The sequence below is a fragment of the Varanus komodoensis genome, unplaced genomic scaffold (genome assembly GCF_004798865.1).
Source record: "Varanus komodoensis strain SLA01 unplaced genomic scaffold, ASM479886v1 scaffold42, whole genome shotgun sequence".
NCBI classification, from domain to species: Eukaryota; Metazoa; Chordata; class Lepidosauria; order Squamata; family Varanidae; genus Varanus; species Varanus komodoensis.
Window position 1 is genome coordinate 2,678,480 of NW_025335972.1, and position 26,921 is coordinate 2,705,400.

At 47.1% G+C, this 26,921-nt stretch overlaps 3 protein-coding genes across 4 annotated transcripts in view; all 3 read right to left on the bottom strand.

The window, feature by feature from the left end:
• ARHGAP4 (Rho GTPase activating protein 4) overlaps nt 1-5,793 on the bottom strand; it is a 50,945-nt gene extending 45,152 nt beyond the window's left edge. Inside the window, exon 1 of the mRNA XM_044443708.1 lies at nt 5,701-5,793. Coding sequence (XP_044299643.1) covers nt 5,701-5,767 — 67 coding nt within the window. The 5' untranslated portion in view covers nt 5,768-5,793. The remainder of the gene's footprint in view (nt 1-5,700) is intronic.
• A 7,076-nt stretch (nt 5,794-12,869) lies between these two features.
• NUDT16 (nudix hydrolase 16) lies at nt 12,870-16,394 on the bottom strand. The gene is made up of 3 exons (XM_044443604.1): nt 16,142-16,394; nt 14,101-14,373; nt 12,870-13,489 (listed from the first exon to the last, which is right to left on the bottom strand). The coding sequence occupies exons 1-3, from the start codon at nt 16,280-16,282 to the stop codon at nt 13,304-13,306; spliced, it is 600 nt and encodes a 199-aa protein (XP_044299539.1). The 5' UTR covers nt 16,283-16,394; the 3' UTR covers nt 12,870-13,303.
• A 2,633-nt stretch (nt 16,395-19,027) lies between these two features.
• The window catches only part of NAA10 (N-alpha-acetyltransferase 10, NatA catalytic subunit), a 10,373-nt gene continuing 2,479 nt past the window's right edge, over nt 19,028-26,921 (bottom strand). For both annotated transcript variants that reach the window (XM_044443774.1, XM_044443775.1), the window contains exons 3-8: nt 26,281-26,339; nt 23,202-23,247; nt 22,166-22,281; nt 21,483-21,527; nt 20,031-20,115; nt 19,028-19,388 (exon numbers count right to left, since the gene is read on the bottom strand). In XM_044443774.1, the coding sequence (XP_044299709.1) occupies nt 19,137-19,388; nt 20,031-20,115; nt 21,483-21,527; nt 22,166-22,281; nt 23,202-23,247; nt 26,281-26,339 (603 nt within the window). In that variant the 3' untranslated portion in view covers nt 19,028-19,136. The remainder of the gene's footprint in view (nt 19,389-20,030; nt 20,116-21,482; nt 21,528-22,165; nt 22,282-23,201; nt 23,248-26,280; nt 26,340-26,921) is intronic.

A 26,921-nucleotide genomic window follows, 5' to 3' on the forward strand; every position in this document is an offset into this window, starting at 1 on the left:
CTTCTGCAGGAGCATAAGCGCATAGTGGTCTGGCATTGGGTGCAAATTTCAGCTTCCTGGGGATTTGAGCTGCCTCTTTTTAAAGCATATTTCTGCTCCTTGGAGTTGTGAAGTTAGGTGAAAGTGTGGGAGCAGACACCGCTGCTGTAATCTCAGAGGCAACAGGAGGGGCTGAATACTATTTGCGGGAGCCAAAAAGGAACCTATGGAGCTTTCTATAGATTCTTGCTTCGCTGCAAGTTGACCAACAGCAGAATAAATTACATAATGTAGTCCTTAAAAATAAAGACTGCAGAACAAAATTGGCAAAACAACAGTCAATCAGTATAACATCTCAATTTGCATTGCTTACACAGGTTGCAAAATTTCACTTTTCTTTGTGTAGAATTTGGTCTGCCTTTGTTCAGATACAACAGCCCCAGTACAGAGAAGGAGCAGCAGTGAAGCTGAAAGGAAGCAACAGTACAAGAATAATATAGCAAAAGTGAACAAAACAGACCAGTTGACTGAATACGCCCCCAACAATACACACACATCCATGGGGTGAAGAGTTCAAGATTACAGTCCTAGCCAGGCAGCAGAGATGCTGAAAGTCCACTGGTTGTGGGTCAGAGAATGTGGACAAGACAAGGGAGACCTCTGCCAGCTTCATGAACAGAAACCCAAGGCAGAACCGCAAGGGGGCAGAGAAATGGGCAGAGCCCTTCCCCCAACCCTCTTCACAAAAGCCTCTGAAAAATCAGAACTGACAACTCGGAAGCTGAACTCAACCCAATGAGCAACGGGGAGAGAAAGCTCAGCTGGGAAAATAAGAGGGGGGAATTAGTTGGCTGGAAAGAGAGGGAAGGGGGGCGTCTACAGCCTCCACTGCCTCCCATAGTGCATGGGCTTAACAGTGCATCGGGATGGGGTGCACAAGTGAGGAGGGCCTCGTGGGGGGCATCCGCTCCAGCCCTGCTGGCAGAGGAGAGGGTGGAATGGGGAGAATGTTTGGGCAAAACTGCTCTAACAGGTGTGAGAGACAGAAGTTCCAGCACCTGCAGTCAGGTCCATAGCATGCCTTTGGCTTAGCCCAGCTAACAATACTTTCTTTCTCATTCATACACACAAGGACCACAGACAATGACAATGACGATTCTCCTCTCTCTCATACACACACAGAGAAAGAGAGTGGTGGGGTGGGGGGTGGAATCACCAAGTGGATTGTCTGGAATGTAACTGGGATGTGATTTGCCATGTTCCTTTTGGTAAGCCAGCCTCAGAGCTACAATTTCAATGAGGTGTGTAAATCATCTTAAGAAGTGAATAAGTGATAACACGATGGTGGCTCAGACAGAACAGCCTGCCCATGGCCACAGCTCGGGGACAGAGCACCTGCTATACATACCAGAGGTCCCACATTTGATCCCCAGCAACTCCAGGGAAAGCCTTGGAAAGATGCTTGCCCGCCATCCTGGAGAGTCAACATCAGCGAGCCTGGGCCAGATGGGCCAAAGCTCTGACACAGGATAGAGCAGTTTCCCATGTTCCTAAGCCTGCACCCAGAGGCTATGGCAGAACCAGGATCCTGAGCCTAGCTGCACCCAGAACAGCAATGGGCAACTTCTGGCTATCCAAATGTTTTGGCCTAGCAAGCATAGCCCATGAGGAGGCCCCCGAGGGTGTGGAGGAGGCCCCTGAGGGTGTGGAGGAGGCCCCCGAGGGTGTGGAATGGGCTTCCACGGGAGGTGGTTGAGGCCCCATCGGTGAGGGTGTTCTAAGATAGGCTGGACATGCACATGGTGGGCATGTCATGAGCGGAGCCGGCTGGTGCCAGAGGTCAGACTAGATGGCCCGGGAGATCACTTCTGACTCGCTCTATTTCTATGTTTCTATCATGGAAGCTGCAGGTCAGCACACCTGAAAGGCCACAAGTTACCCACCCTCAGTTTGGGATCTAACTATTTCAAACCAATCTCTTCCTGCAGGGCCGGTCTTAGCGTTTTCTCTACCTAATGGGCTACACCACCAGCCCAAGACATTTTGCTGCCTGAGGCAGAACAGTAAACATTTCCCCACCACTCAACAAGCCAAGCCAAGGCCCAAAGTAATCAAGGTTAGCCCTATTATTTTGCCACCTGAGGCTGAAAAATCACACAAGACTCACATTCTAGAGCCAAATAATACAGCCATAATAAATTAAATAACTCACAAGTGTCCCCCCTTTTCATGTCAGGTCAGCCCTGCCTCAAACACTGGCTGGCTGAGAGTCCTTCCCCTGTTGTCATGGAGGGAAATAATTCCAGATATTGACTTGGAAGTAACTATTCTAAGATGCAAGTCAAACCACATCTTGATGGTGCCACCACCGCTTTTCTATCGGCTGCTACCCACACAAACTGTTGAACTGTCAAATCAAAACAGTCAAAACCAGCTGCAATGCCATCCAGGATCTGCCATCTGAAGCAGTTGCCTCAGTTTTACTTCCTAATAGGGTGACATGTATTACCAGGAAGGCAGAGTGAGCAAAGTAGGTTTTATTGTATTTAATTATTGTATTTAGTTTGATGGGAGTTCACAAGCCTAAACCACAGATTTTTTTTTTCTTTTGTGGGGTGGGGGGATGCAGCAAATATGGAAAAAAAAATCTGTTTCCAGTTTTGCAAAGTACAGGAGATTTAAGAGAGGCTGTTCTGGGCACCGTGGGAAATAAAATTAGTTCTAGACCTGCAGAAAGGCAAGGTCCTACAGTCTTTTTGGGTGCTAATAATTAGTGGTGCATCTTAGGCTCTGGACTTAATGATCTAATAGCCCCCTGCCCCCTTCTTTAGGCAGTGGAGTATTTTATTTCACTTGCTTCAACATGTGAGAAGTCAGCCCTGCTGCATTTGAAGACCCTCCTGCTCAATCTGCTGAGTGGGGCCCTGGACCTTGAAGTTTTCCCTGACAGCAGCAAAGCCAGTAATGGGATGCAGAACTGACCCAGTGGGGTTCAATCCATTGAACAAACCCCATGAAGGTCAAGCACAGTCCCCTTATGCCATTCTTGTTGCTGTTGTTAGTCACAAAGTCATGTCCGACCCATCACGACCCCATGGACAACATTCCTCCAGGCCTTCCTGTCCTCCACCATCCCTGGGAGTCCACTTAAGCTCACACCAATTGATTCAGTGACTCCATCTAGCCACCTCATCCTCTGTCGTCCCCTTCTTTGTTTGCCGTCAATTGTTCCCAGCATTAGGCTCTTCTCCAGGGAGTCCTTCCTTCTCATTAGGAATATTAAAATATTAAAATTTTTATTGTATAATTTTGTTCTTGTTGTGAGCCGCCCCGAGGCTTTGTTGCGATGGGGGCGGCATAAAAATGTTTTAAATAAATAAATTAGGTGGCCAAAGTATTTGAGTTTCATCTTCAGTATCTGGTGTTCTAAAGAGGAGTCAGGGTTGATCTCATCTAGGACTGACCGGTTTGATCTCCTTGCAGTCCAAGGGAATCGCAGGAATCTTCTCCAGCACCACAATTCAAAGGCCTCAATTCTTCGGCGCTCAGTCTTCCTTATGGTCCAACTTTCACAGCTATACATTGCAACTGGGAAAACCATAGCCTTGACTATATGCACTTTTGTTGGCAGGGTGATGTCTCTGCTTTTTAGTATGCTGTCTAGATTTGCCAGAGCTTTCCTCCCAAGGAGCAAGCATCTTTTAATTTCTTGGCTGCAGTGATCTTGGAGCCCAGAAAAATAAAATCTGTCACTACCTCCATTTCTTCCTCATCTATTTGCCAAGAAGTGAGAGGACCGGATGCCATGATCGTAGTTTTCTTAATGTTGAGTTTCATGCCAACTTTTGTGCTCTCCTTCTTCACCCGCATCAAGAGGCTCTTTAGTTCCTCTTCACTTTCTGCCATTACAGTAGTGGTATCATTTGCATATCTGAGGTTGTTGATATTTCTCCCAGCAATCTTTACTCCAACTGGTGATTCATCTAGCCCCGCCTTTCTCATGATGTGCTCTGCATATAAGTTAAATAGGCAGGGCGACAGTATACAGCCTTGCCGAACTCCTTCCTAATTTTGAACCAATCAGTGGTTCCATGTCCAGTTCTCACTGTTGCTTCTTAACCCACATATAGGTTTCTCAAGAGACTTATAAGATGGTCTGGTACTCCCATCTCTTTAAGAACTTGCCACAATTTGTTGTGATCCACACAATCAAAAGCTTTAGCATAGTCAATGAAGCAGAAGTAGATGTTTTTTCTGGAACTCCCTAGCTTTCTCCATGATCCAGCGTATGTTGGCAATTTGATCTCTAGTTCCTCTGCCTCTTCAAAATCCTGCCTGTACTTCTGGTAGTTCTCAGTCCACATACTGTTGGAGCCTAGCTTGTAGGATGTTGAGCATAACTTTGCAAGCATGTGAAATGAGTGCAATTCTAGTTCATTTCAATGGGGCTCATGCAACAGGATGTTCTAGTGAACTGTGTTCCTCCTTCACTGTTGCGCATGATGGGACTGCTTGGCCTTTCCACCTCAGATGTTAAAACACCTTGAAACAACTGTGAATGGAGTGAGAACAGCAGGGCCAAGTCTGCCACCCAAAAGGCTTTGGTCCATCCCAAGTCTTGCTGCAGCTACCCCAAGGCATGTCCAGAAAGGTGTCATGGCACTGAATGAAGAAGCAGCTGATGAGTATCAGGGTTGCTGCTGGCTTGATCACTCAGCAGAGAGGAAGTTCAACGACCGGAACCTAAGAAGGGATGTTGCATTACCATCAACAGCTTTGCTGTGCAGGCTGTCTTAACAGGGGAAGTGGAAATAAAGTGTTAGAGAAGACAGAGGCTGCTGGGAGTGAAGGCGCCTTGGTTCTTCTCCTCTCTGTCTAGCTTAGCGTGCATTTGCCCTCAGACAAAATTAGAAGCCTTACATCTTGCCTAGTGGAGAAACAACCGCTCCAATTCTTTAGCCCACCTTCCTGTTCCCAGCAATGGAAAAAGAACCCTCCGTTGCAGCCCCTCCTCACCATCACCACCAGCAACAACAATATTCTCCAGTCTGCAAAATCTGGGTCACATTTTCTAGGTTTCAGGGCGGTGGCGGCGGGGGAGAGCGAGCGAGAGATTGCAGCCATGCAGATGCAGTCGCAGTGAGCCCCAGTGCTCATGGCATTTGATACAGGAGCACCCCAGAGGGGAGGGGGCACTGCCTGGCTAGGTCAGGCTGCAGCCCAAAGGGACGGCGCGGCGCTGCTCCGGGTCAGCCGGGCCTCCAAGCATAGGGGGAGATGGGTACCCGCGGAATGCCACTGCCCCCGTCGTCGCCACCTGCACAGGCAGATGTCCTGATGACGGCGGCTCACTGCCGCCCCCCACCCCGGCGCTGCGTTGGCGCAGTGGCCATCCACCAGCTGCGCCCCCACCGCGCCATGCCTTCCTCCTAAGGCGAAGGCAGCCACCGACACTTGCACACAATGCGCCCCAAGTCCCGGCCTCTCGGTGCCCTGCCGGCCCGCGCAGCCCCCATTCGCTTGGCCCCACACACGCAACTGCACTCTCCGCGCCCCGGTCGCCCCTCTCCTGCTCCCCCTCTGGCCAGCCGTTCCCCATCTCGCCCTCCCGTGCAGCAGCCCCACCCACGCCAGTAGCCACCCCATTGCAACGCCGCCTCTCCAAGCACCCCAACCGCCGCCTCCTTGACCCTCCACGCCAAGAAGAAACGGGAACCTCACCTTTCACCTGCGTCTCGTACTCGGCCAGGCTGCCTCGCTCGCGGCGCGCTTTCCCGGGAGCGCTCATTTCGACGGCTGCGGCCACCGCCGCTGCCCGCTTGTCCGCAAGATGCGCACAGGGGATGCGGTGCGGCGTGCCGCGCTCCCGAGCGAGGCACCGCCCCCTTCCCTTCCCTTCCCCTTCCCCAGAGGCAGAAGCTGGGGTGGAAGGCGGCGGCGGCGTTAACCCGCGGCGCTCCGGCCTCCCGTCCTCCCCGTGCCAGCCACAGGCCAGTGCCAGCCTCTCTCTCGGCCAGGGCCGGAGCCAAACGCTTTGTGTCACTCTGCCCAGGGCCGGAGCCACGCACAGACACTGCCAGCGCCGAGCCTGTGACACAGAAGCGGCTCTTGCACCACCATCCCGCTCGCGGGCGCGCGCGCGCTCTTTCGCGCTCTCTCTCTCTCTCTCTCACACACACTCAACGCACATGCACAAACCCTCCTCTTTATACCGTGCGTGAATTGAGCTGTAGTAATTAGACCTCCTCTGTCATCTTCAGCACCGGCACATTTTCAGGCAAAATATTAAAGGGGGCTTAAGCCTGGCTCACACGTGCACCAGAGGGAACCACCTCGTCCATTCTGCACGGATGTTACGCCACAGCTTCTGGTTCTGCTAGAAGGGCACAGCCATGGAGTGTTGTGCATGCAGGCCTGAACCAGGCCAGCTGTCCTGGGATTATACCAATGCCTGCTTGCTTGCCTGCATACCTATAACGAGAGCCACTGCAGTGTAGTGGTTAGTGTTGGACCGGAGCTTGGAAGACCCAGGTTCCACTCAAGTCAGCCATGAAGCTCGCTGGGCAGTCATGGACTCTTAGACTGACCTACCTCACAGGGTTATTGTGAAGATAAAATGGAGAAGGAGACGACCATGTAAGCCTCCCTGGATTCCTAGTCAGAGGGAAAAGGGCAGGATATAAATGTAATAATAAACATAAAATAGCATGCTAATATTAGGATTGCAGATACACATGTCTGGGAGTGGTGTAACATGAGTGTTTTCTACTGTGCAAAGCTACCCCTTGATGACTGGCATCTACACATGCAAACTGGATGCACAGCAAAAAAAAAAAAAAAAAACTGCATTTCAATTGGAAAAAAGCAGGATGCTGCTGTAAATGAAGTCTGACCACTTGTCCATCTAGCTCAGTACTGATGGCACTGATCGGCATGAGCTCTGCAAGGGCTCGTACAGGGGTGCATCCCAGCTCCACCTGCAGAAGCTGGAGAATGAACCAGATGCATTTTGTATGCATTGCCTGTGCGGCATCACTGAGTAAGGACTCAGCAGCTAATCGTAAAAGTTCTCTCTGCACTCTTACTTCCTCTGTGACCTGTTTTCACACATGCAAGCCGTTACTCAATGGTGCAGTCACCAAGCAATGCACATGCTTGTGTTAGCCAGTCATACAATGTAATGATACTAAGATAGCAGGAATACAGGTTTTGAAAAGTAATTAAATGCTTACATAAATTTAATTTTAAAAAATTATATAAAATTAATAAATTACATAAATTTATTTAATCTGGACTAAATATGTGCCTATTCTGACCTTTGGGAGGGGGAAATCTACTACCCCACTTGAGAACAGAGCTCCTGTCCCTTTCCCTAACCTCTTCTTCACTGACTTAAGCCATCAACAGTAGGACTGCCTTTCTGCTTCCATAGGCTATTACATTTCCACTTGGATCTGCAGTCTTTGCTTACCATGCGACGTGTTCCTCTGTTGTCTGCACCCAACCATCCCCTTCCATTCCAAGACCCTTCCATTCCAATGCACCCAATGCATCTCGAAGCAGCAAGTTCCACAAAACTCACAATGCATTGTGTGATCAGCTGCTTCCTTTCATCAATCAGAAACCTGTTAAAATCCGTCAATTTTCTTTAATAACTGCATGACCCAGGTGAAAACAAAAAAATATTCATTCTCCCCACTGTTTAATTCCCCTTGCTCCCTTGGGATGGATTAGATGGGCTGGGCTGGGCTCCAGTGCATTGCAGCCATACCCAGTTCCACAGTGGGGCCATGCCTATGCAAGGGTTAACCAAAGCACAGCAAAATAGTGAGCAAGTTTTCCAGTACTTCAATTCATTTTGTCCAGCTGAATGTCAAGCAAAGCAGGGCAAAGGAGGACCCACAATCCTCCAGATGTTGTTGGACTATATTTCCCACCATCTGTTGCTATTGAGGACTGTGGATGATGGGAAATGGAATCCAGCAACACTTGGAAGGGCAACAGGTTCCCCACTCCTGTTCTAAAATGATAATTGTACAGGAAGTGGCTGCAGACTCAGTTGGATTGGATTGGGCTGCCCTAAATGTTGTGCATGTTTCAGCTTTAACCCTGAGATGCTGGAACAAAGAAACAAGCTAACTGCCAATCTGTGCACAGAAGTAAATTTTGAACTGCAGATGCTCACCATGACAGTCCCCATAGGAGGAGGAACACTGCCAGCATATCAAGAAATCGTTTCTCACTGTTTTTGTTCCTACCAGCAGCAGGTCCTTCATAAAGCAATTAGGTCTTTAGTTGCCCATTCAAGACCAGACCACCCCAGAATGCCTGCAATAAAACAGCATATAGCAAGTACATATTTTGATGACAAAATGCTTTTCCTGTCCCACTGCTTTTGGGACTTGCAACTAAACTCAGAAGATCAGGAAAGGGGGTGTGGGGGGTGCTGGTGCATGTCATTGGCACCCCTGCTAATCAAATCGCACCAGTGCTGCGTTCCTGGCCCACTGTGCCATTGAGCCAATTCCCCATTTCTGAGAGTACAGAATCATGGCAGTTACTCAGATCTGATTCTAGACTTAAGCTAAGCAGACAGGTTACTTGTTCATAAGAAAAAGAAAAACATGGTCGCTTTTATATGAGGGAAGCTAGTGATAAACTGGAAGTGTTGCACTAGAGGAAAAAAGTAAGTCAAAGGCAGCACCCAGTGGCTCTCTCATTCACAGGACAAAGTATGCCTCTGTGGAACTGCAAACGGCCTCTGCCAGAATGAACCAGAGTGCTCTTCTTTGAATGGACCTTTATGGAAAGGATGTAAGCAATCACAGGATAGCTGAGTTGGAAGGGGCCAAGGAGGCCATCGAGCCCAACCCGCTGCTGGTGCAGGACGCCAGTTACACCATCCCATGCAGATAACTGTGCATTTGCTTCCTGAATGTCTCTAGTGTGGAAAAGCACACATCCTCCCTCGGCAACTGGTTCCACTGTCGTATTGCTCTTACAGCCTGCACCTGGTGTACTGTGGTTTAAGTTCATTGCTCCTACAATCTGGGTTGAGTGAAAATAGATCTTCTCCTTCTTCACTGTAACAACCTGTGAGGTACCTGTGGTGTGTTTTCATGTCACCTCATAGTCTTCTTTTCTCAAGACTGAACAGATCCAGTACTTTCAGCCTCTCATCATAAGACTTATTTGCAGACCCCATATCTTCACTGTTATCCTCCTCTGGACCCTCCCCAGATTATCAGCATCCTTTTTAAATCTGGGTGCCCAAAACTGATCAATGTATTCCAGGTGAGGTCTGACTAATGCAGATTTCATTTACCCATCTAATGCTTAGTTATTTGCCATTGTCAGGACAAAATGAGGGAAAGCTCTGCCATCACATGGCTGCTAAAAGCCTGACACTGTAAGAACAGCTTTAGACCTAAGATGGGATTCCTGATCTGATCAGGAATCCATGTCAGAAGTCTTGCTTCCCACTACACCTTAGAAATGCTAATGCTTGCCTGTCCTGCTCAGGTACACTCTTAAATATGCTAATTGTTCACCTGTCCTGAATCCTGCTGTCCTAACCCCATTCAACCCATTTTTTAATTCTCATGTGGCTTTAGCAAACTGCCTATCTTATGCCCCGCCCCTCCTCCATCCTGCACAGACTCCATCTTTGTAGTTCCTTCAGGGGCTGCCTACGTGCTGCACGTATTTCCTGAATGTCTGAAAAAACGACAAATGTTCTTTTGGTTGTACACCCCTAGGGGACTCTCTAAGGGTGTCTTTTTCACTCCTGTCACCATCAACCAGAAGCCTAGATTCACAGAACTGCATTAATTGTAACTTAGCCACGGGGTTGGGGTGCTCTTTCAATAGCTGTTTCAGTTGAAACATGTAAATGTTTGGAAATGTAATCTATAAATTAAATCACCAAAGAGGATAGATATAAATCAACTGGATTATCTAATCATTTGGCAACAATAATTCGAGTGCCCTGAGGGCTAATGTGCTTGAAGGACAGGATAAAAAAAGTCTTAAACAAGTCCAAGTTTTTAAAAGTTGAATGCGCAACTTTGCAGTGATGCTGCTTCTTCCTTTCTTGAAAGAAAAATGGAATAGGATCCAAGGAAAGCAAAAGCATTTGCGTTTCCTATCGTTATTTATCACGCCTTGTTCGCGCTTTCCCTCTACGACCTCTAGCTGCAACCCGTTCTTGCTTAGGCTGTCTATAGTTAGCACAAACAAGCTGTAACTGGAGCCTCCACGCTCCTCGGGCCACTGCAAGAGGGACTTCCCAGCACAGGAAACAGCTTGGCTTAGAATTCCACACCCCGCGCTGTCTCAGCAGAGTCCCTTGCAGGCATACCCACCCCAGCTGGACTGAACAGGCCCTCTCAGAGTTGGGATTACCCATCTCCTGCCCGCAAAAGCCGCACCGCCCAAAATCATATGTAGCTAGACTTATTTATATGCAAGCGTGCACACACACACAGAGAACTATTCAGAGGGCGCCTTTTCATGCTGGTCTGCTGGCAAAAGAGGTTGGAGTGAGAGGAGAAAGGCGCTTGCTTCAGCAGGGCCAGCTGAGTGGACCACTGAGGGCACCCAAGAAAAATGAGGAAGTCAGTGCCAGAGGGGTCTGGGCTCCCCCTGCAGGGGTGTCACTTATGGCCTTCCCTTTTCTCTCTCACAGCCCATCCCAGAGGCCTTCCTGGAAACAATCTCCCCAAGGTTTCACCACCAACAGATGTGCTGATTTTGCAGTGTCTTTGATTCTCTTTCAAGGCTAAGGGCCAACCCAGTCCCTTCCTTCCCTACCTGCAATCTTTCATATGGTGGACAGCTATAGTGAGCAGTAGATCAGGTTGTCCAACAGGAAAATTCAGGAGGGCTACAGCTGAAGTGTGGCCTGGTGGCCAAAGGCGACCCTCCTCAATGCAGTCCTCCAAGCATTCCTCAGGTGGCAATCCAGCCCCTTTGCATTGGACCACCAGTTTTTTTGGCAGTTTTCTGAATTTTAGTTTTCCTAAAGATTAACAAGTCTCCGCCAAGGTATAGTTAGTGGTATCAAAGGCTTTAAAGTAAAATATGCTGTCCTTTTGATAATTGTGGCCCTGTCCTCTTTTTCTGGCCATTTGCACTGCCACTGGTACAGTGCAGTCCCGCCCTGCCCCCTGCCCCCCGCCCCCAGCTTCCGTGAAATTGAATTTGGCCTTTGAACTGAAAGAGGTTTGACAGTGCAGTAGAATAATTCAGACTATATGTATGTGTTTCCAAATTCTTCATTGAGCTTCGGTAGATCAACACTGAAAAATGTCCAATATGCATCATCAACTGGTGCTGCTGGGCAGTAGATTTTGAAAGCGGGCAGCGCCTCCAAGTAGCAATTGCACTCACAAGAGCTGCCACGGTTGTGTTGCTGTACAGGCAAACAGGAGGCTGCAGGGCACCAAATACTAATATGCTAATAAGCCCTCACTGACAGCTTGGGCAATGCCTATTTGGAGACACAGCAAGCACCACCAGTTTGGCCAGAGCACACATGACCACCATAGGAAGTGGATTAACGGCTCCTCCCTTTCAACAGTCTTGAGGTTTGGAGACTGCATAGCAGCCTAAGTTGCAGCATTCCTGCATTTTTCTATAGGAAGAATTTTGTTATACGCCTGGGCTCCAAAGTTAGTGGTGTTAGCACCAGTGAAGCATTATTAACTATGTAAAGCCCAGCTTCAGTCCTGGCTAATGGGGATTTCAGCAAAAGTTAGCACATGGGGGATTCCTGCTCAGGGTTAGGGTTGAGGAAAATTGCATGCTATTTTTCTCTCTCTCCATTTTTGCAGAGAAGTTTTAAGAGATGTCATCAGAGCTAGTGTTGTGTGTGCATGTGTTAATTAAAAACAAAGCCTGAGGTGAGGTAACCTAAATTGTGCACTATTTAAAGAGTTCTTAAGCACTTATATACCACACTTTCTGGAGACACAGATGCTAAGATAAGGAAGCCCCTAGCAGCTCTTCCTGCCCCTCCATTCACTCCCGCCCTTTCTGGATTTGGAAGTTTCACTAAAAATTGCTCTCACATTTTTCTAGTCTATCTTCATTAGCACAAGGGCCAGAAGGTTGTTTTTCAGATTTGTGAAAACAGAGATCCAGGGCTGGAGATCCTCCAGATTCCAACCCCAATAAGCCCGATGCAACACGGTCAATGGCTAAGGATGCTAGGAGCTGTAGTTCAGTGATTTCTGGAGAACCAACGGTGCCACAGTCCTGCTGCAGAAACAGTTATAACCTTGGTGCCACATTCCACACTTGTATGGCTACTTCTCTGGTATTTATACAGGCCTTGCTCACAGCCCCTCTTCCTGTCATCCTCTTCCTTTGCACTCCAGTCTTTAACAGGGCACTTTATATAACAGGGCAGAACTGCAGCAGCAGACAAAAAGTCATGTTAGTGCTGTGAAATGTGCATAGCTGGCCCTGAACAAAGAAACCTGTATTTCCTTGACCGATTTGCAGTGAAACTAATACTGCCAATGATGTGCTGATGTACCAAGGGCTCACACTTTCTTCATCTTTCATTCACAATGTCTGCACCTATATCAGCGCATGATCAGAACTGGGAAACCAGAGGAAGGGAAACGAAATGACTGTCCTGAGCAGCCACTTGCCTCTTCCTTATGATCTAATAAAGGTATTATATGAGCTCAGAGGCGCAAAATGTCTTAAACTGTTGCTTGCACATTAGTGAAAAGATTAGAAAGGCAAGCTCCCAAATGGGAAGTAATAAAAGCAATGATAAACTGATAGGAATGGCCTGGGGGAGGGGGTGTGGAGAGGGTGAATCACACTTCCATGAGATACAAATACCAGAAGTTAAATAATGGTTGCAAAACAGAAGGTGCAGAGGGCTCAGTGTATTATGTGTAAAGTCATTATCTGGAAGCCATATGCATATAGGAGGGGTACATACATCTCCCATGTGTGTAATATGTACATATACAGGGATGCCAAAAGCAGAGGTGCGCCAAACAGCTACACTCTTAACCCTTTCTTATGAAGATTCAAGCTGCACAGACACCATCAATAATGTAAACATACATCAAAGCAGATGTTCAAATCCTTGTCGAGAGCCATGGCTCTTCTAGGGCCAGATTTGGAGGCACTTAGCCATTAAATGGGGAGGGAAGGGAATAGCAACCATTTCCAATTTTCTTCCAATAATCTTGGATTTCTCCTTGCAGTTTTTCTCCTTTTGAGTCTAAATGTTCTTGGAGGATTCCACTTCAGAGATGTCTGCATGGAGAAAGGCAGCAGCAGCCACAGCCAACAAGGCTCAAGGTCTATTCTTGGCCATATAAACAGCCTTCTGAAGTTGCTCTCCTGCGACAAGGTGCAGAGTGTCCAGAGCATGAACAAGCTGCTCCCGGGCATTGCCAATGAAAGTGTTGCTGAGAAAAGCTGGGAGCCCACCTACACCATCACGTAGGGTGTAGAGGGGGACACGCAGGAGACCCATCACCTGAAACAACAGAGAGGGAGCAAATCAAGTCACACAACTCCCTACAGAACCCTGTTCTCCTTTACGAACAAACCTCCCACCTCTGACACCATATCTAAGGTGCCCAATATCAAGCAACAAGCAAGAGCACGAGAGGGAGGGAGGGAGAGGGGGAGGGAGAGAGAGCGAGCAGCGAATGTCTTATTCAAGCATTCAGTTCAACTTCCTGAGAGTTTCTTTTACTTCTACTTTTTAAAAGAGGCTTCTAGTTCTTATAGCTTCCAAATTATGCTCTTAAACATTTGGGCAAAGTCTGGTGAAATCTCAGGAACCAGCGGAGTTGCTGAATAAGATTTTCAGTGGCATCCTGTATTGCTTCCTTGCTCCTCCCCATCTATAAATAGTAAGACTGGAATGAATGATGCAAAATAATTCTTAACATTAGATAAAATAATTACTCAAATTAAGAACATTAGCACAATTTACAAAATGTATGCAAGCTGCAGAATTCAGCTTCTCTTGGAGAAAACTGTGTGCCACTGTGACACCGATTATATTGCTTAATGTGGAATACACATAACCTTGTTCAATTTTCCTTTCCTAGCATTCTCCCTGCCCCATCCTTTCCACACCTCCAAACCATGATCTTTTGCCTGAGTGGCCCTGTCTTCCACTGTCCGGAGCTCCTCCAGGCTAAGCTGTTTAGCATAGAAGTGTGCCACTACTCGCTGTGGCTTCTCCGAGGCACAGGAGTTCAAGTAGTCATTCTCAGTCACGTGTAGAATGGCTGCTCCAGGGCCTAACTCTTCATGCAGCTCCCTCTTCAGACCTTCTTCCAGGGATTGGTCCTGGGGGTCCACAAACCCACCCGGAAATCCCAGGCGACCATCAAATCGCATCTGCATCTGTCCAGGAAGAAGACAAAGCAAGCCTCAGTCATACAAACAGCATAACCTCTCCAACAGGGCTTAAGACACTGTGGGGGTGAGGAATCTCAGGATCATGAGGCACTCCTGGACTGCCTGTGAGCTAAATCTGGCCTGCAGGATCATAGTCCCCCCCCCCACCCACTTTCCCCCAACCACCATGCATTCAGTGCTTTCCCAGCTATTGTGCATCCCCCATTCTAAAAGGTTAAACTCAAATATACTGCCATGTTTGGGTAATTTGGCTCCATTCCTTTTGCTGTTGGGCCTGCTCACCACTGCAAGTGAATTGAGCCCTCAGAATGAAAGAGGCTCAACACCGCCCCCCAGTAGCCCACAAAGCTTCACAGTGCTCCACCAAACAGCCCTCCCCATCACCTCTGCCCCACCTTCTCAGGAGTGAGAAGCTTAGGGTAGAAGGTGCCAACACTTTGGCCCCAGCCAGTTGGACAGGGCACATGAAGGAAATGTGGCATACCCTGAGCGGCCAGTATATACAGCACGTGTGATCCAGTACAGTGAGGGAGGCTGGTTGGCCCACCACCCAGTTCTACCAAATAACAGTAACAGCGCAATCAAAGAGGAACAGACTCAGATCCCGAGGTGACTCACAAGCCAACACAGATTTTGTGCACATCCTTATTGAAAAGGAACTGAACACTCGAACAAAGGTCATAAACTGGGTGTGCACTAAACTGTGCCAACATGGGCAAAACTGATCTCTGGCCATGTATGTGAGGTGGCCTAATAGACATGAAATGTTTTGAACATTGTATGGTGCTGAAGACACACCAATTATTGTCTCCCTCATGGAGAGACATGGCAGGTTAGGCTAAAAAACATTACGTGCATCTTTCTGCAGGCCACTCCTTGATGATTAACACAGATCTTATATTTTGGAGCATTCAGGCACAGCCTGGATTTGTCCCAGCAACAGCCAACAGAGCTCTGCAGTTTCACCTTTCCTCATGTAAATCTGTCCCAAACAATCTCATTGTTAATCACTAGAGCCCCATCCTGCCCCACAGTGCATGACTTACTTTCTAAAATGAAGTGCCCCCAAAATCACACTTTCTGACTCAGAAATCTCCCTTCACACTCTAAATCCAGGCCTCATTCTCAGAGAGGCATTAAACACGTGTTTAGGCTATACCATTTCATTTAAAAAAAAAAAAAGAGCACAAGCAACAAGAAAAACCTCTCCCTCTAAAAAGGAAACTAGCTAGTTTAGGGTTAAAATTGTTTCCCCTGACATACGTGTATGTAAGGACATATACCCAAAAGGAGGGTAAGCCACCTGATCCCCTCTGGATGTTCTGGACAATGACGCCCATAACCCATGTCCCTCTTTTACCTGGTGTTGATAGGATCCGTAGTTCTAAACAGGTGGATGGCACTGGAGGTTGCCAACTGATCTAGACAGGCATATTGAAAGACTGCATAAATGATAATTCAATAAAATCAGCTCCAATCTGCAGAGCCGACTAAACAAGAACTAGGCCTTAGATGTGCAGAAGTTACTCATTAGCGACTAACAAGATGTTAACACACTATACTCAGAAGTAATTGCTTTATTTCACGTGTGCTAGGTACGGGTATTAAAATGGGCTGGGCCCTGAATTTTGAGCAAATCAACTTGATGTAACCGTACCTTCCTCATTAAAAGAGAATTCATTCTCCCTCTTCCCCACTGTTACTTCCCCTATTCCAGCGATCTCCTCCACCCTGCAACAAAAGCGATTCTCACCAAAACTGCAAACCGCAACGGGATCTTTCCGAAAAGACGGCCGGGGCAGGGGGCATAGAGGAGAACATGACAAGCGTGCTTCCAGTCGGGTGGCCCCAGCCGCAATGCTTCAGCCCTGGACAGAACCTGAGATTCACCCATCGTTCACGTCTGCAACAACGCGCAATTTAATCCTCCTTTCGTCTGCACCTGAAGAGTCACCTTTTTTTTGTCGAGGGGGGAAAGGAGCAGTACAGTTCGGTCCAATCAGAACAGAGCGAGCTTCTCTCGGTAGCCAATCGGAGATTCGGAAGGGAGAATCTTAGAACGCAGATACACGTCCGGTTCGTACCATTCTCCCTCGCCGGCCAACAGTGGGCGCTGCTAGACAATTCTTTGATATTGGACTGGGCTAATTGGCTGCCTCGTTTTCGTTCTCGCTAGAATTCATTGGTTCACCGGTGAGTTTGAAACAAACAAATCCTTTAGCCTCTAACAAGTGTTGAAGTATAACTAATCGGTGTTAGGAATAAGCCTGTAAGCAGCAACTAGCACTAAGTGGAAACAGAAACCAAATTGGGAGAAAAGAATTTAGAAATTGTAATTTTTTTAATCTGAAAGGTCAAAAAGAAATTGTAATACCAACAAAAGGGTGTTAGGTGTGGTTTGTCGCATCATATCCAGGCCTGCCTACTTCAGCATTCCTTACAAGGAAGTGGTCCATCAAAAATTAGCCAATGGCTTGGATGCTTCCTGCTTATAGGATGTTTTCCAGCTGTATTTCTGGCAAATTTCAAGAAAAGATAAGCAGTAATAGCGAATGAACTTTTTTTGAGAGGCAGCTTGCCCACTGCTATCCATCTATGGAGGGTTGCCTCTACTCCAATCAGTACCAGGCCCACACCCAGCAGTGGTGAGTCCACTATTGCTAGTCTCCAGGCATCAATACAGGCAGACTGGGAGCCTTTCCAACCAATGGATAAGATCTGATGGTTCTGGCCAGGATCACACATGACCCAAATGTAAACTTAGAATGTTTTCCAAAATCAGCTGTAGTAGGTGGGATGGGGGTCAGCAGCAAACATGCAGAGTTCCTGTGGAAGATAAGTCCATGTGGGAAAGGTTCACTGAAGCTAGAAAGTTTGGAATCTGCTGTGTTAAGGGACAATCAGCGCAGCTCTGTGGCCTGCAAAAAGGACAGCAGGCTTCTGGACAGGACCATCACAGACTCCAGGTGGGAAGGGAGTTATACTTGTGAATAGTTCTGCATGCCATAAGCCGACACCTAAAAAATGAGTTGCCCAGATTACTCCATGATGTGCAGCTTAACTACATACAAGCTTAGAAAGATGGGACAGCCCACACAAGAGCCAGGCTACTGGTCCATGCAGCACTCCCCACAATGGGCTGAGTGGTCCACCCCTTTCCTAGGGTGGGATCACAGACTGGGATTGAACTGGGGCCACCAACATGCAAAACTCAAACTTCCAGCTGGCTAGGGTGGGCTTCTCCTACCGCTTGTGGGGTTCTGGTGCCTATGACAGACCCAAGGTATGTGTGAGAGAAATGGCTTGCAATGTGTTCAACTCCCTCCTGCTGCTGTGGCTAAATGGTTAAACTTTTTAGATAAATAAAGCTGCTCAAAGAGCACTGGTCCCTGGTGTTCTCCAGTGCTTGTCTGAGGCTACAGGCCCACCAGGGTACTCTTTCCCCCAGATGTGCAGAAGGTAAGATGGGGAATGTTGATACCATCCATCCAGGGATTAAATGCTGCAACACTGCTTCACAGTATTGCTTTATTACATTGTATTGCTATCCCCTCCCCGTCTTGTTTTTACACTACTTAGCTTTTTTCCTTGTGCATGTTATCCTTTTCTATTGAACATACATTCAATAGGGCAGTTATACCAGCATATTGATAAAGTGTGGCACAAATGGATAACTTGTAGGCCAAAATGCCGGAAGAGTTGCAATTCCCAACATCGCTCACCATTGACTGTGTGCCTCAGGCTGATTGGGGGTTCTAGGGTTGGCTATATCTGGACAGCCATAACTTGCCCACCCCTGAAGTACTGGATTGCTCTGCCCAACATGGTTTAGATCTCTTACAGGAGCAAATGGCCCTTGCCTTTCAAATCTTGCCAGGGAAGAAACAGCTGCTGATCAATCTGCCTCTCCCAGTTCCCAACCATCTCCCCACTGGAGACCTTTGCACCACAGCAGGAGCAAGGAAGGAGGATGCTTGAGACCACAGCACAGGGGTACAGGTAGGTAATTTCAGACCCTGGAAGGACTGCTCATACAGGGAACCCCCTAGACACCATGCATATGACTTCCGTTGAGAAATGCTAGTTCTTGCTTCACATCGCTCCTCCAAGCACCATTCCATGCTTTACAGCTGCTTCTACATTCCGGTTAAGTTAGAACAAAATTGCTTGCCAACCCTGGTTAAAAAAAAAAAACCCTGTGTGCAGTTTTGCATTTTACAGCTGCTTGGATTTTTGCACAAGCATAGGTTTGCTTCTGCTGCTCTTGTCACCTACCACTCTCTAGGTAGTCCTTTGGGCTCATCTTTTGTTACTGGGCCCTGGGCTTTGGACCCATAGTCCAGACCTACTGTAGCACTGCAGAGGCATGGGCAGGAGGGGTAGTTAACTGCTCCGCCTTCCACTGAAAATGTCCAATGGCAGTGTCTTATTTAAGAGAGATGGTTTGTCCAAACCATGAGCCATGGCACACTGTGGAAGGAAGCCAGGTAAAGAGTGGCAGAGAGGCAGGGCAAACCACAGCACAAGCCCACAAACAGCACTTCTGGGGCATGGTCACACCTACCTCTCAATGCAATAGTTCCACTATGCATTGTTTCCTGTGGCATACACAAGCCAGCCCAAACCACACACACATGCCTCCGGTTCTATAAGCTTTATTTCCAATCCTGCTGCGAGGGCTACCCCGCTAGCCAAAGCAAGGACCAGAAGTCCTCCGGCTGGAGCAAAAGGCACAGCAGAAGCCCTTGCTACGAGGCAGAGTCGGAGGCCTCCGAGCTGTCCTTGATGTCCGTGCTCTCTGTGGCCTCGCTGACCTCGCTGACATCCTTGCTGTCCCCGCTGTCCTCGGCCCCAGGCCCAGTGCCCACCACGGTCCCCGGGCATTTGTCGTCCCGACAGCACTCGCCTACGTGGTTGGCCTTGTGGTCGCCACCCTTGTTCTCGATGGACCCCAGCACAGAGTGCTTGCTCTTCTCCTTCAAGTCCACCTGCCTCCGCAGCTGTGAGGGAAAGAATGCTGGGTTACCCTGGCAGGTTTAGCAGAGGAAGCAGGAGGGAAGGGAGTTCGGCAATGAACGAGCAGGACCTTGGTGGTGCTGGCACCTCACTGGGCCAAGCTGGCTTGCCCGTCACTTTTCCCAGCAAAAAAAGACAGAGTGAGCACAGGAGCACTGATTCAAGGTGCTGTCTCCTCCCCTCACCCTTCTGAGGTGGCTTCCACAAAACTTAGGCAGGCTGAGTGGAGAAGCCAGAGGTGTAGGTCACAAGCTGGCTGCTGCCCCATCCCTGCTCTAGGGTGAAGCCAGAGAAACAGCGTGAAACAAAGCATGGGTGAAGAATGCCACCTAGAGCCTGGGTTCCCTGGGTTTGCCACTGTTCCCATCAGGCTGCTCTGCCGCTCTTCAGAGAGCCTGTAAGATCAAATTGCCAAGTAGCCTGGCATACCTGCAGTTACTTTGGATGCCATGACTGTACCAGGTCACGAGCTCTTCCCACTACTGGGAGCCAGGCTGGCCATCCCACATCTGCAGTACTCAAAAGTCATGAACTACACTGCAGAAAGGGGACAGCTCCTCAGCTCTGGGATATTGCAGACACAAACATATGCCTGTGTTGAGGGCAGCAGCAGGGTCCGTGCTCACCTCCTCTGCCATCTGTGTCAAATCCCGCTTCATGGCGTATGCGTCTTCCCCATCTGCGTAGTATTTGGGCTCCACCTCACTGATTCTGTTGGAAAGAACAAGCAGGTTAATCTTTCCAAAAAAAACCCCACAATAGTAGAGGCCTGGAATGCTGCTGCAAACTTGCTCAGGGCTGGTGTGATGTAGCAGGGAAAGAGGGCAAGCTAGGAAGTCCCCAGTGAAACCCTCTCTCAGCTATGAATTCACAAGTCAGCTTACGCAGGAGACTGTTCTCAAATGCCGGGCTCCCACCTTGACTGTAAAGGGAATTGTGGCTTGTTTCCAGGGTGATGTGAAGATTTCTTTGGGAATGCATAAAAATGCTTTAAACACTCAAAATATACTGTATTGGTGCTCAAAGAGTAATATCCTAAGGTTTGCAGGTGGACAGAATGGCGTAGGGGGGAAATCTTACAAGGGTCACAATATCCAGCAAGCATTAAGATCTTTTTTTTCCTAATAAGCTCTTCATGTCTAGCATTGGGGCATTTGCCTTGGCTATTGTCCCATTGTCCAACCACCCTCCAAAAATACATCAAAGTATTCCATCAGTCCAGTTTTTCATCCTTTCCAGTTGTATTCCACAAGAGAAGGGGAATTCTGTGCTTGAACTAGGATTGCATATGGTTCAACTGGACATGACCTTTGCGAAGCAGGCCATATTGTAAGAACTGGATGAACTTTTGCCTGGATTCTATACAAGCCAGTCCTGTATTTGCACAAATTGGTTCCCTTTGCTCTGCTGTACTCCAGCTAAGCTAGAAGCTTTGGCAGACCAGTGTGCTGGTTTGTGAGGCTCCCCTGGTGCCAACAGAAGATATTTGGAGAAGCACAAGGAAGGACAGGTCCCCAGGGCCATCAGAAACAGGCAGTACACAAGATATAGAAGCACTGCTTGTAGAGGGGCTGTCACTCAGAAATAACTCATGTTTTATGCAGAAGGATTTCTGGTTCAGTGCCCAACATCTCCGAGTAGGGTTGGGGGAAGAGCCTGAGCACCTGGAGAGCCACTGAGCTAGAGGGATAATGGATTGCCTCTGTATAAGGTAACCTTCAGCATCCCTGTGTTCCCAAGCAGAGGCAAATACACCTATACAGATCCTATTGTTGAAGCCATGAACAACAGAGCTCACTTTCCCATCCTTTGGTTATCAAGCCACAGGTTTTAGGAAAGAGTTTTGCTGTCTCAGGAACCTTCAATTTACTGAATTCCACAGGAAACTCCCTTGCCCATAAAAGTTCAAAGCAATCACAAGGATGTTTTAGTTACACAGCAAGCTTGCTCAGTATGCTAGGCTGAGGAAGAATGACTTGCTCAAGGGCACCCTGTGGCTTCTGCAGCAAAGTAGGAGTCCCACCTCCAGTTCCAACTAGTCTAGCTTCACCAGGCTCCTTTGCCCGCATGGTACTCACTGGAAATTGAGTGTGTTGGAGTAGAGGTGAAGCGCTGCTCTGTTACTGCAAGGCAAAAGGGGGAGAGTTTGGAAAATTAAGAGGTGGAGAACACAGGACTATGGGTACTGTGATAGGAGCAAACATTTCCACATGCCCCCCCTCTTCTAACCCCACCCCAGCTCTTGTGAACTTGATAAACCTTTCGGTGGGCCCTCCCAGAGGGAACATGCAGTGAGTGAGTCAAAGAGGTCAAGAGTGGGAGCTTCATCAGAGGAATACAGAAACCCAAGAATCCCAGGAGAAGTGCAGCAAAAAGAAACAATCCAGGGCTACAAATAGGAAGTCAGTGGAGGTTTTCCTTGTTCTGTGCAAAAAAGCAAAAGGGCATCTAATGGGCACAGGCACGCATGTTGAAAGCATGTGCAAAGGGGGCTGTCCCACAACAAAAAATGTTTCCTCAGTCATCCTCACATCCAGACAGTATACAAGAAGACATACGCCCATTCTCCACACCACTCAAACTGTGGTTGCTGGGTTGGAGAATGGAAGGGGTTTGTCTGAATCAACCTCAAGCAGATGCAAAGCTGGGGGCAGAGACATAACCCAGTGACTCTCTCAGGGTTCTATTTATGTAGCAAGAATAGTAGGTTTATGCTTAGTTTTTGGAAAGTTAAACAGAAGAGGGAATAGGGGAGGCTTACCTCTTCCGTACGTGCAGTGAGACATATTTGGCATTGAAGTTCTCGATCATGGCACGCGAGGCCTGGTCCATCAGTTTTTGAGCGAGGCCCAGGCGTCGGTGGGAACGCTTGACTGCCTGGTAAACAGAAGAAACACTCAGCATGAGTTCTGCTTTTCCCCAGACCAGAGGCCACTCCTCCAAGTGAAGGATTGCACAGACTTATCTAATGCAGGGCACCCCCCACCCACCCCATCCCAATTCTAAACTGACCCCAATTCCTGGGAGGCTTCCACTAACTTGTAGCTTAATGCAATGCTACACATTCCATTGATGCACAAGAGTACCTGAAGAGTACTGTGATTTACTAAACTGTATTTCAGCAGGGATTGCTAACCGATGCCCTTCATTCTCCATCCTTTTGCATGGGCATTAATCTGAAAGGTAGGAATGGAAAAACCCTTTCCTTCAGCTGAGGCCTGCAGGTATTGCTTGAGTTCTGAGAGTCGTTTTTCAGCTTCAGTGGATCAGGCCCAGAGTTCCCACAGTCATGACTACTCCTTGAAAGTGTTTCAGAATCCCTTCGGTGTGGGAGGGGGTGAATCTCACCCTACAGAGCCTGGGGACAGAGGACCCTTCCCCTGCCTGATACCCTTCCCTAAAGCCCCATTCTAGCCATGGTAGAAGAGACCAGATGTTTTCCTACATGGTCAGATCACTCTGTTTTCTCTGTGCTCACAGGCACGAGTGTGCAAAAGTGGGTAAGAAAGCAACTGGCTCTACCCACTGTAGGCTGTGCCCCTGTGCACTGCTGCCAAGGAGTGCCCAGTGCAGCTCTTTAGGCAAGCAGTGTTCGCTGCCCCTCCTTAGGGTTTGACCCACAGCTCCCCTCACCACTGGCTTCTTGGGTTAGATCCAAGGGGAAGTGTAAAGGAGCCCACAGGTGGTCAAACAGATGATCGAGTCCTGCTAGCAGCCCTGCAAAAGCTCTGATCTCAGCTTCCTCGACCCTGCCTAGGGGGCCCACCAATGGAAAATTAAGGGCAAAGAGGTCTTACCAGAGATGTGATGTGTCCATGAGGGACATCATCAGGGTCTTCTTCCCTAGAGACAGAAGGGAGCGGTTAGCTCAACTCCAGCCTTGGCCATCACAGCATCTCTGCGTTTAAGGCACAACCTTTAAGTCAAATTGACAGTTTGTACATGTAATAGGTGATCTAATGACCTGAAACCACTTAGCAAAGTGACACTTTTTGTTCAGTAGCTGGATAAAATGTCAACACATTTCATTTCATCTCTGCACTTTATGCAACTTTTAGAAATTATTACAAGTGGATGGCATACATATAATCCCGTTCTTTGGTTTTGTTTAATGGATGGGCTGCACTGCCCAGACTATGAAACAAAATCACCATCAGAGGACAACTGGAAACATTTGTCATAAGAAACCAATGACTGAAACCAAAAGCTGGTCAATTATGTTGGAATGAAGTTAGAACTTGGGCCATGTTTAAAAGGTTCCCGTTTGTTTGCATACACTTATCAGCTAAGACAACAGCCACTGAAAAGCATTTTCATCTTGAAGTATCCACATCACTTACTTTCACACGTACTTTTCAAGCACACTTAATAACAAATAAAGCAGTGACTCTAGTTGCTACAGAAGGAAGAAAACATTCAAAATTAGGTAGTAGAAACATTTGTTTATTATGACTAAGGCGTAAACACAACGTTTCCAATGCTACATTGGGAGCTGTTTGTTACACACTGTTTCCAAATGAAAAAAAAATAGATTATCTATTTTAAACGTCATTTGCTGCAATTTCTGAACATTATATTAAATGGAAAGATCTAGTCTCCTTGTCATGGAATGTGCTGCCACTTGGTTCAGACTCTTGAAACAAAGTGTTATAGCACTAACCGGTTTCATTTGGACAGTTCTCACATGTAATGGGCAATTCCACCTAAAGGCTATAAGATGCTGATCCAGTTCACATGTAATGGCAGCAAATTGTGGCTTTCATTAATTGTGTATGCTGACACATTCTGAGATCCTAACTTAACCCCAACTGAGTATGTCCAACCCAGGCACTGTAAGTTAATTGTAGGTTAAACAACCTATAGTTAACCTTATGCATTAACCCACATTCAAAATTGGAAAATAGCATTTTCCTTTAATACTCCCCTATGAGTTGATTTGGGGTCAAATTCTTTTGTGATCTGGCTGGATGGCATTAAAATTTGGGTACGTTTTAAAAAAGGAATGACTCCACTTGCAATTTTAACAGCAAGAGTGAGTTGGAATGCAATGCTTTATAAGCACAATTTGATTCATATTCTCATGCTAAATTAACTTTATGGAAGAATCCGGTTTGAAGTAAAGAAATAACCTTTTATATGGAAGAGTTTGACTGTTAATAGAATTTATACCTTAGAACCGGTAAACAAGTTTGGACAATGATTCATTTTGCCATTTACAGTATTATGGATTAAATATAGTTTACCATCTAGTGTTAGTTGGCCATACATTCAGCATGTGTTTGTGTCTGTATGTAGGTCATTGGCAACCAGTGCTGCACCACTGGAGGAATGAATTGGTCCTTTACAAACTGTATTTTGGAATGCATGAAAGCAGATGTATATCACAAGGAATCAGAATACTCTATTCAATTTAATCAGTGGAATACTGTCCTGGCTTCCATATATATACTATTTCTGTAGACTTAAAACTGAGACTAATTCAACAAAAAATGATTTTGGATCCCAAAGAGGCTAGTTAAGTGGACTAGTTTTCCTAGATGCTAGCAATTTAACAAGGATATTACCTTACTGAAGCATATTATGTGGGTGTGTCCTGTAGCAGTTTCTGTCCTGCTAGACATCATTGCTTGTATCAATATTGTTCTTGAAAAATCATTGATAAAAGCTCATGTACATCCCCTATTAATTACATCCCCATGATGTGGGGATTAACCCAGAGACAGCAAAAGTGGAAGAGCCTATATGGTTACAAAGAGACATACCACAAGCTTGGAAGGAACACCACCCACCAGCGATCACTCAATGGACTGAAGATCTCACTGCTCTTGCTAAATTTCAGTTAACCTCCCCCTATCATCAGTTGTATGTGTGCTTAGTTAGATATATGGATTACTTATATTTCTTATATATTTGAAAAGGAAATGTTAAATCCTTTCTCCTTGTCTTTATGCTTTTTTTCCTGCTGTATTGATGTTTATACAATTCCACCTCCTTTTTTTCCTTTGTTAGTTTGTTAGTGTTTCAAACAAAGATTTTTATATACAGAAAATTCTCACTGAGCAGAGTAGAATACAATACCATATATATTATCATACATGAAAGAGCTGCAGTCATGAACTAGTCTGATAAACTCATGGAAGAAGTTTAGCATATCTGAGCTAAGCACACCTTCTCCCCATGGATACAGCCCCTTTCAGGTTTTCCAATATTCATTTAGTTTTCTTTCCTATTATTCTCCAAGGGCCTTAAGATTTGCTATAATTTATATTCCCGCTACTGCAGCCCTGGCAACTTCCTAAGGGAGACACTAAACAGCAAGCTGGTCTATGGCCAAGATGGGGTTCAAAAACGGCTTCCTCTGACCAAACCCAACTTCATTCACTACAAAAGTGCCACCATGTGCATGTTACAGCAAACACCAAGCCCTCTGTGCTGAGGCAAACGAAGGCTTTCCCCAAAATTAGGAGGGCTGGGCTGGCAGTGCCGAGGCCAGGGACTGCCCTTAAACAACCAGAGAGGCAACACGTGCCAACAAGGTGGCAAGCTAAAGACAGTCCTAAGCATTCTGGGAAACCAGTGGGATCTTGAAGGTACCCAAAAAACTGGAGTTCACATGCTTCATTTCCTCCCTGCCATCTCTCCCCACCAGCAGCACCAAAGTCCCATCTATGTGGGTGATACTCCTTTCCCCCCACTGGCCACAACTAATGGGCAAAGAGGAAAAGCAACCTACACATCCTCAAGACTGAGAAATATAACCTTCAAATCACATACAATGCTTGTGTATGTAGGAGCATCTTGCTTAGCTGCAACATATGGCACTGCAAGCACATGCACCCATTCACTAAAACAATTCAAATCCAAGTTCCGGCTCACATTTTTGCCAGCACGTAGCCCACAATCTTGCCATTCTCATCTTCAGCAATGTAGGAGAGCTGCAGGAGAGTAAGAAGGTGGTTAGAGAAACAAAAACCAAGCCAGCCAGTGGGAAGGGGTCTTGAGAAGAGATGCAGCATCTACACTTAAGGCAGGAGGCAGCATTATTCTGAGAAAAGGAGCAGCTCTTATTCTGGGAACAAGATCAGCTGTGCATCAAGTAAGCATGTCAAGTCACCTTTGGTAAACTGGAAAGGCACTGGCCTACAGCCTTGTTTGTTTGTTCTTTGTAAGCCATCTAGAGACTTTTGGTATTGGGACGGCATATAAAAACTTTAAATTGATGGGTGACCACATGTGGAAGCAGAGCAGGGGGCTGGACTAGATGGCCTTATAGGCCCTTACTATTCCATTCTACCTATATCAATGCAGACAGGCAAAAACAGAGGGAGAGGAATATCCCACCAGCCTAGCTAGCTTAAAGTCTGAGCCCATCCCTTAAGAATACAGCTTTAGATGTACACCTAGTTGTCCAAGTTTAAAGCCCTTCAAACACAGTATTTCAACAAGATGCTTCTTAAACCATTTAAAACAGGGGTCTCAAACTCAACTTAGCTGGGGGCCACTGGAAGTATAGTCTG

Coding starts and splice junctions, on each gene's coding strand:
- NUDT16 (XM_044443604.1), bottom strand. CDS start 16,282: ATGGGTGAATCTCAGGTTCTGTCCAGGGCTGAAGCATTGCGGCTGGGG. Junction 14,374..16,141: donor CGTTGCGGTTTGCAGTTTTG/GTGAGAATCGCT, acceptor CTTCCTGGACAG/ATGCAGATGCGATTTGATGG. Junction 13,490..14,100: donor CAAAAGATCATGGTTTGGAG/GTGTGGAAAGGA, acceptor CTGTTGTTTCAG/GTGATGGGTCTCCTGCGTGT.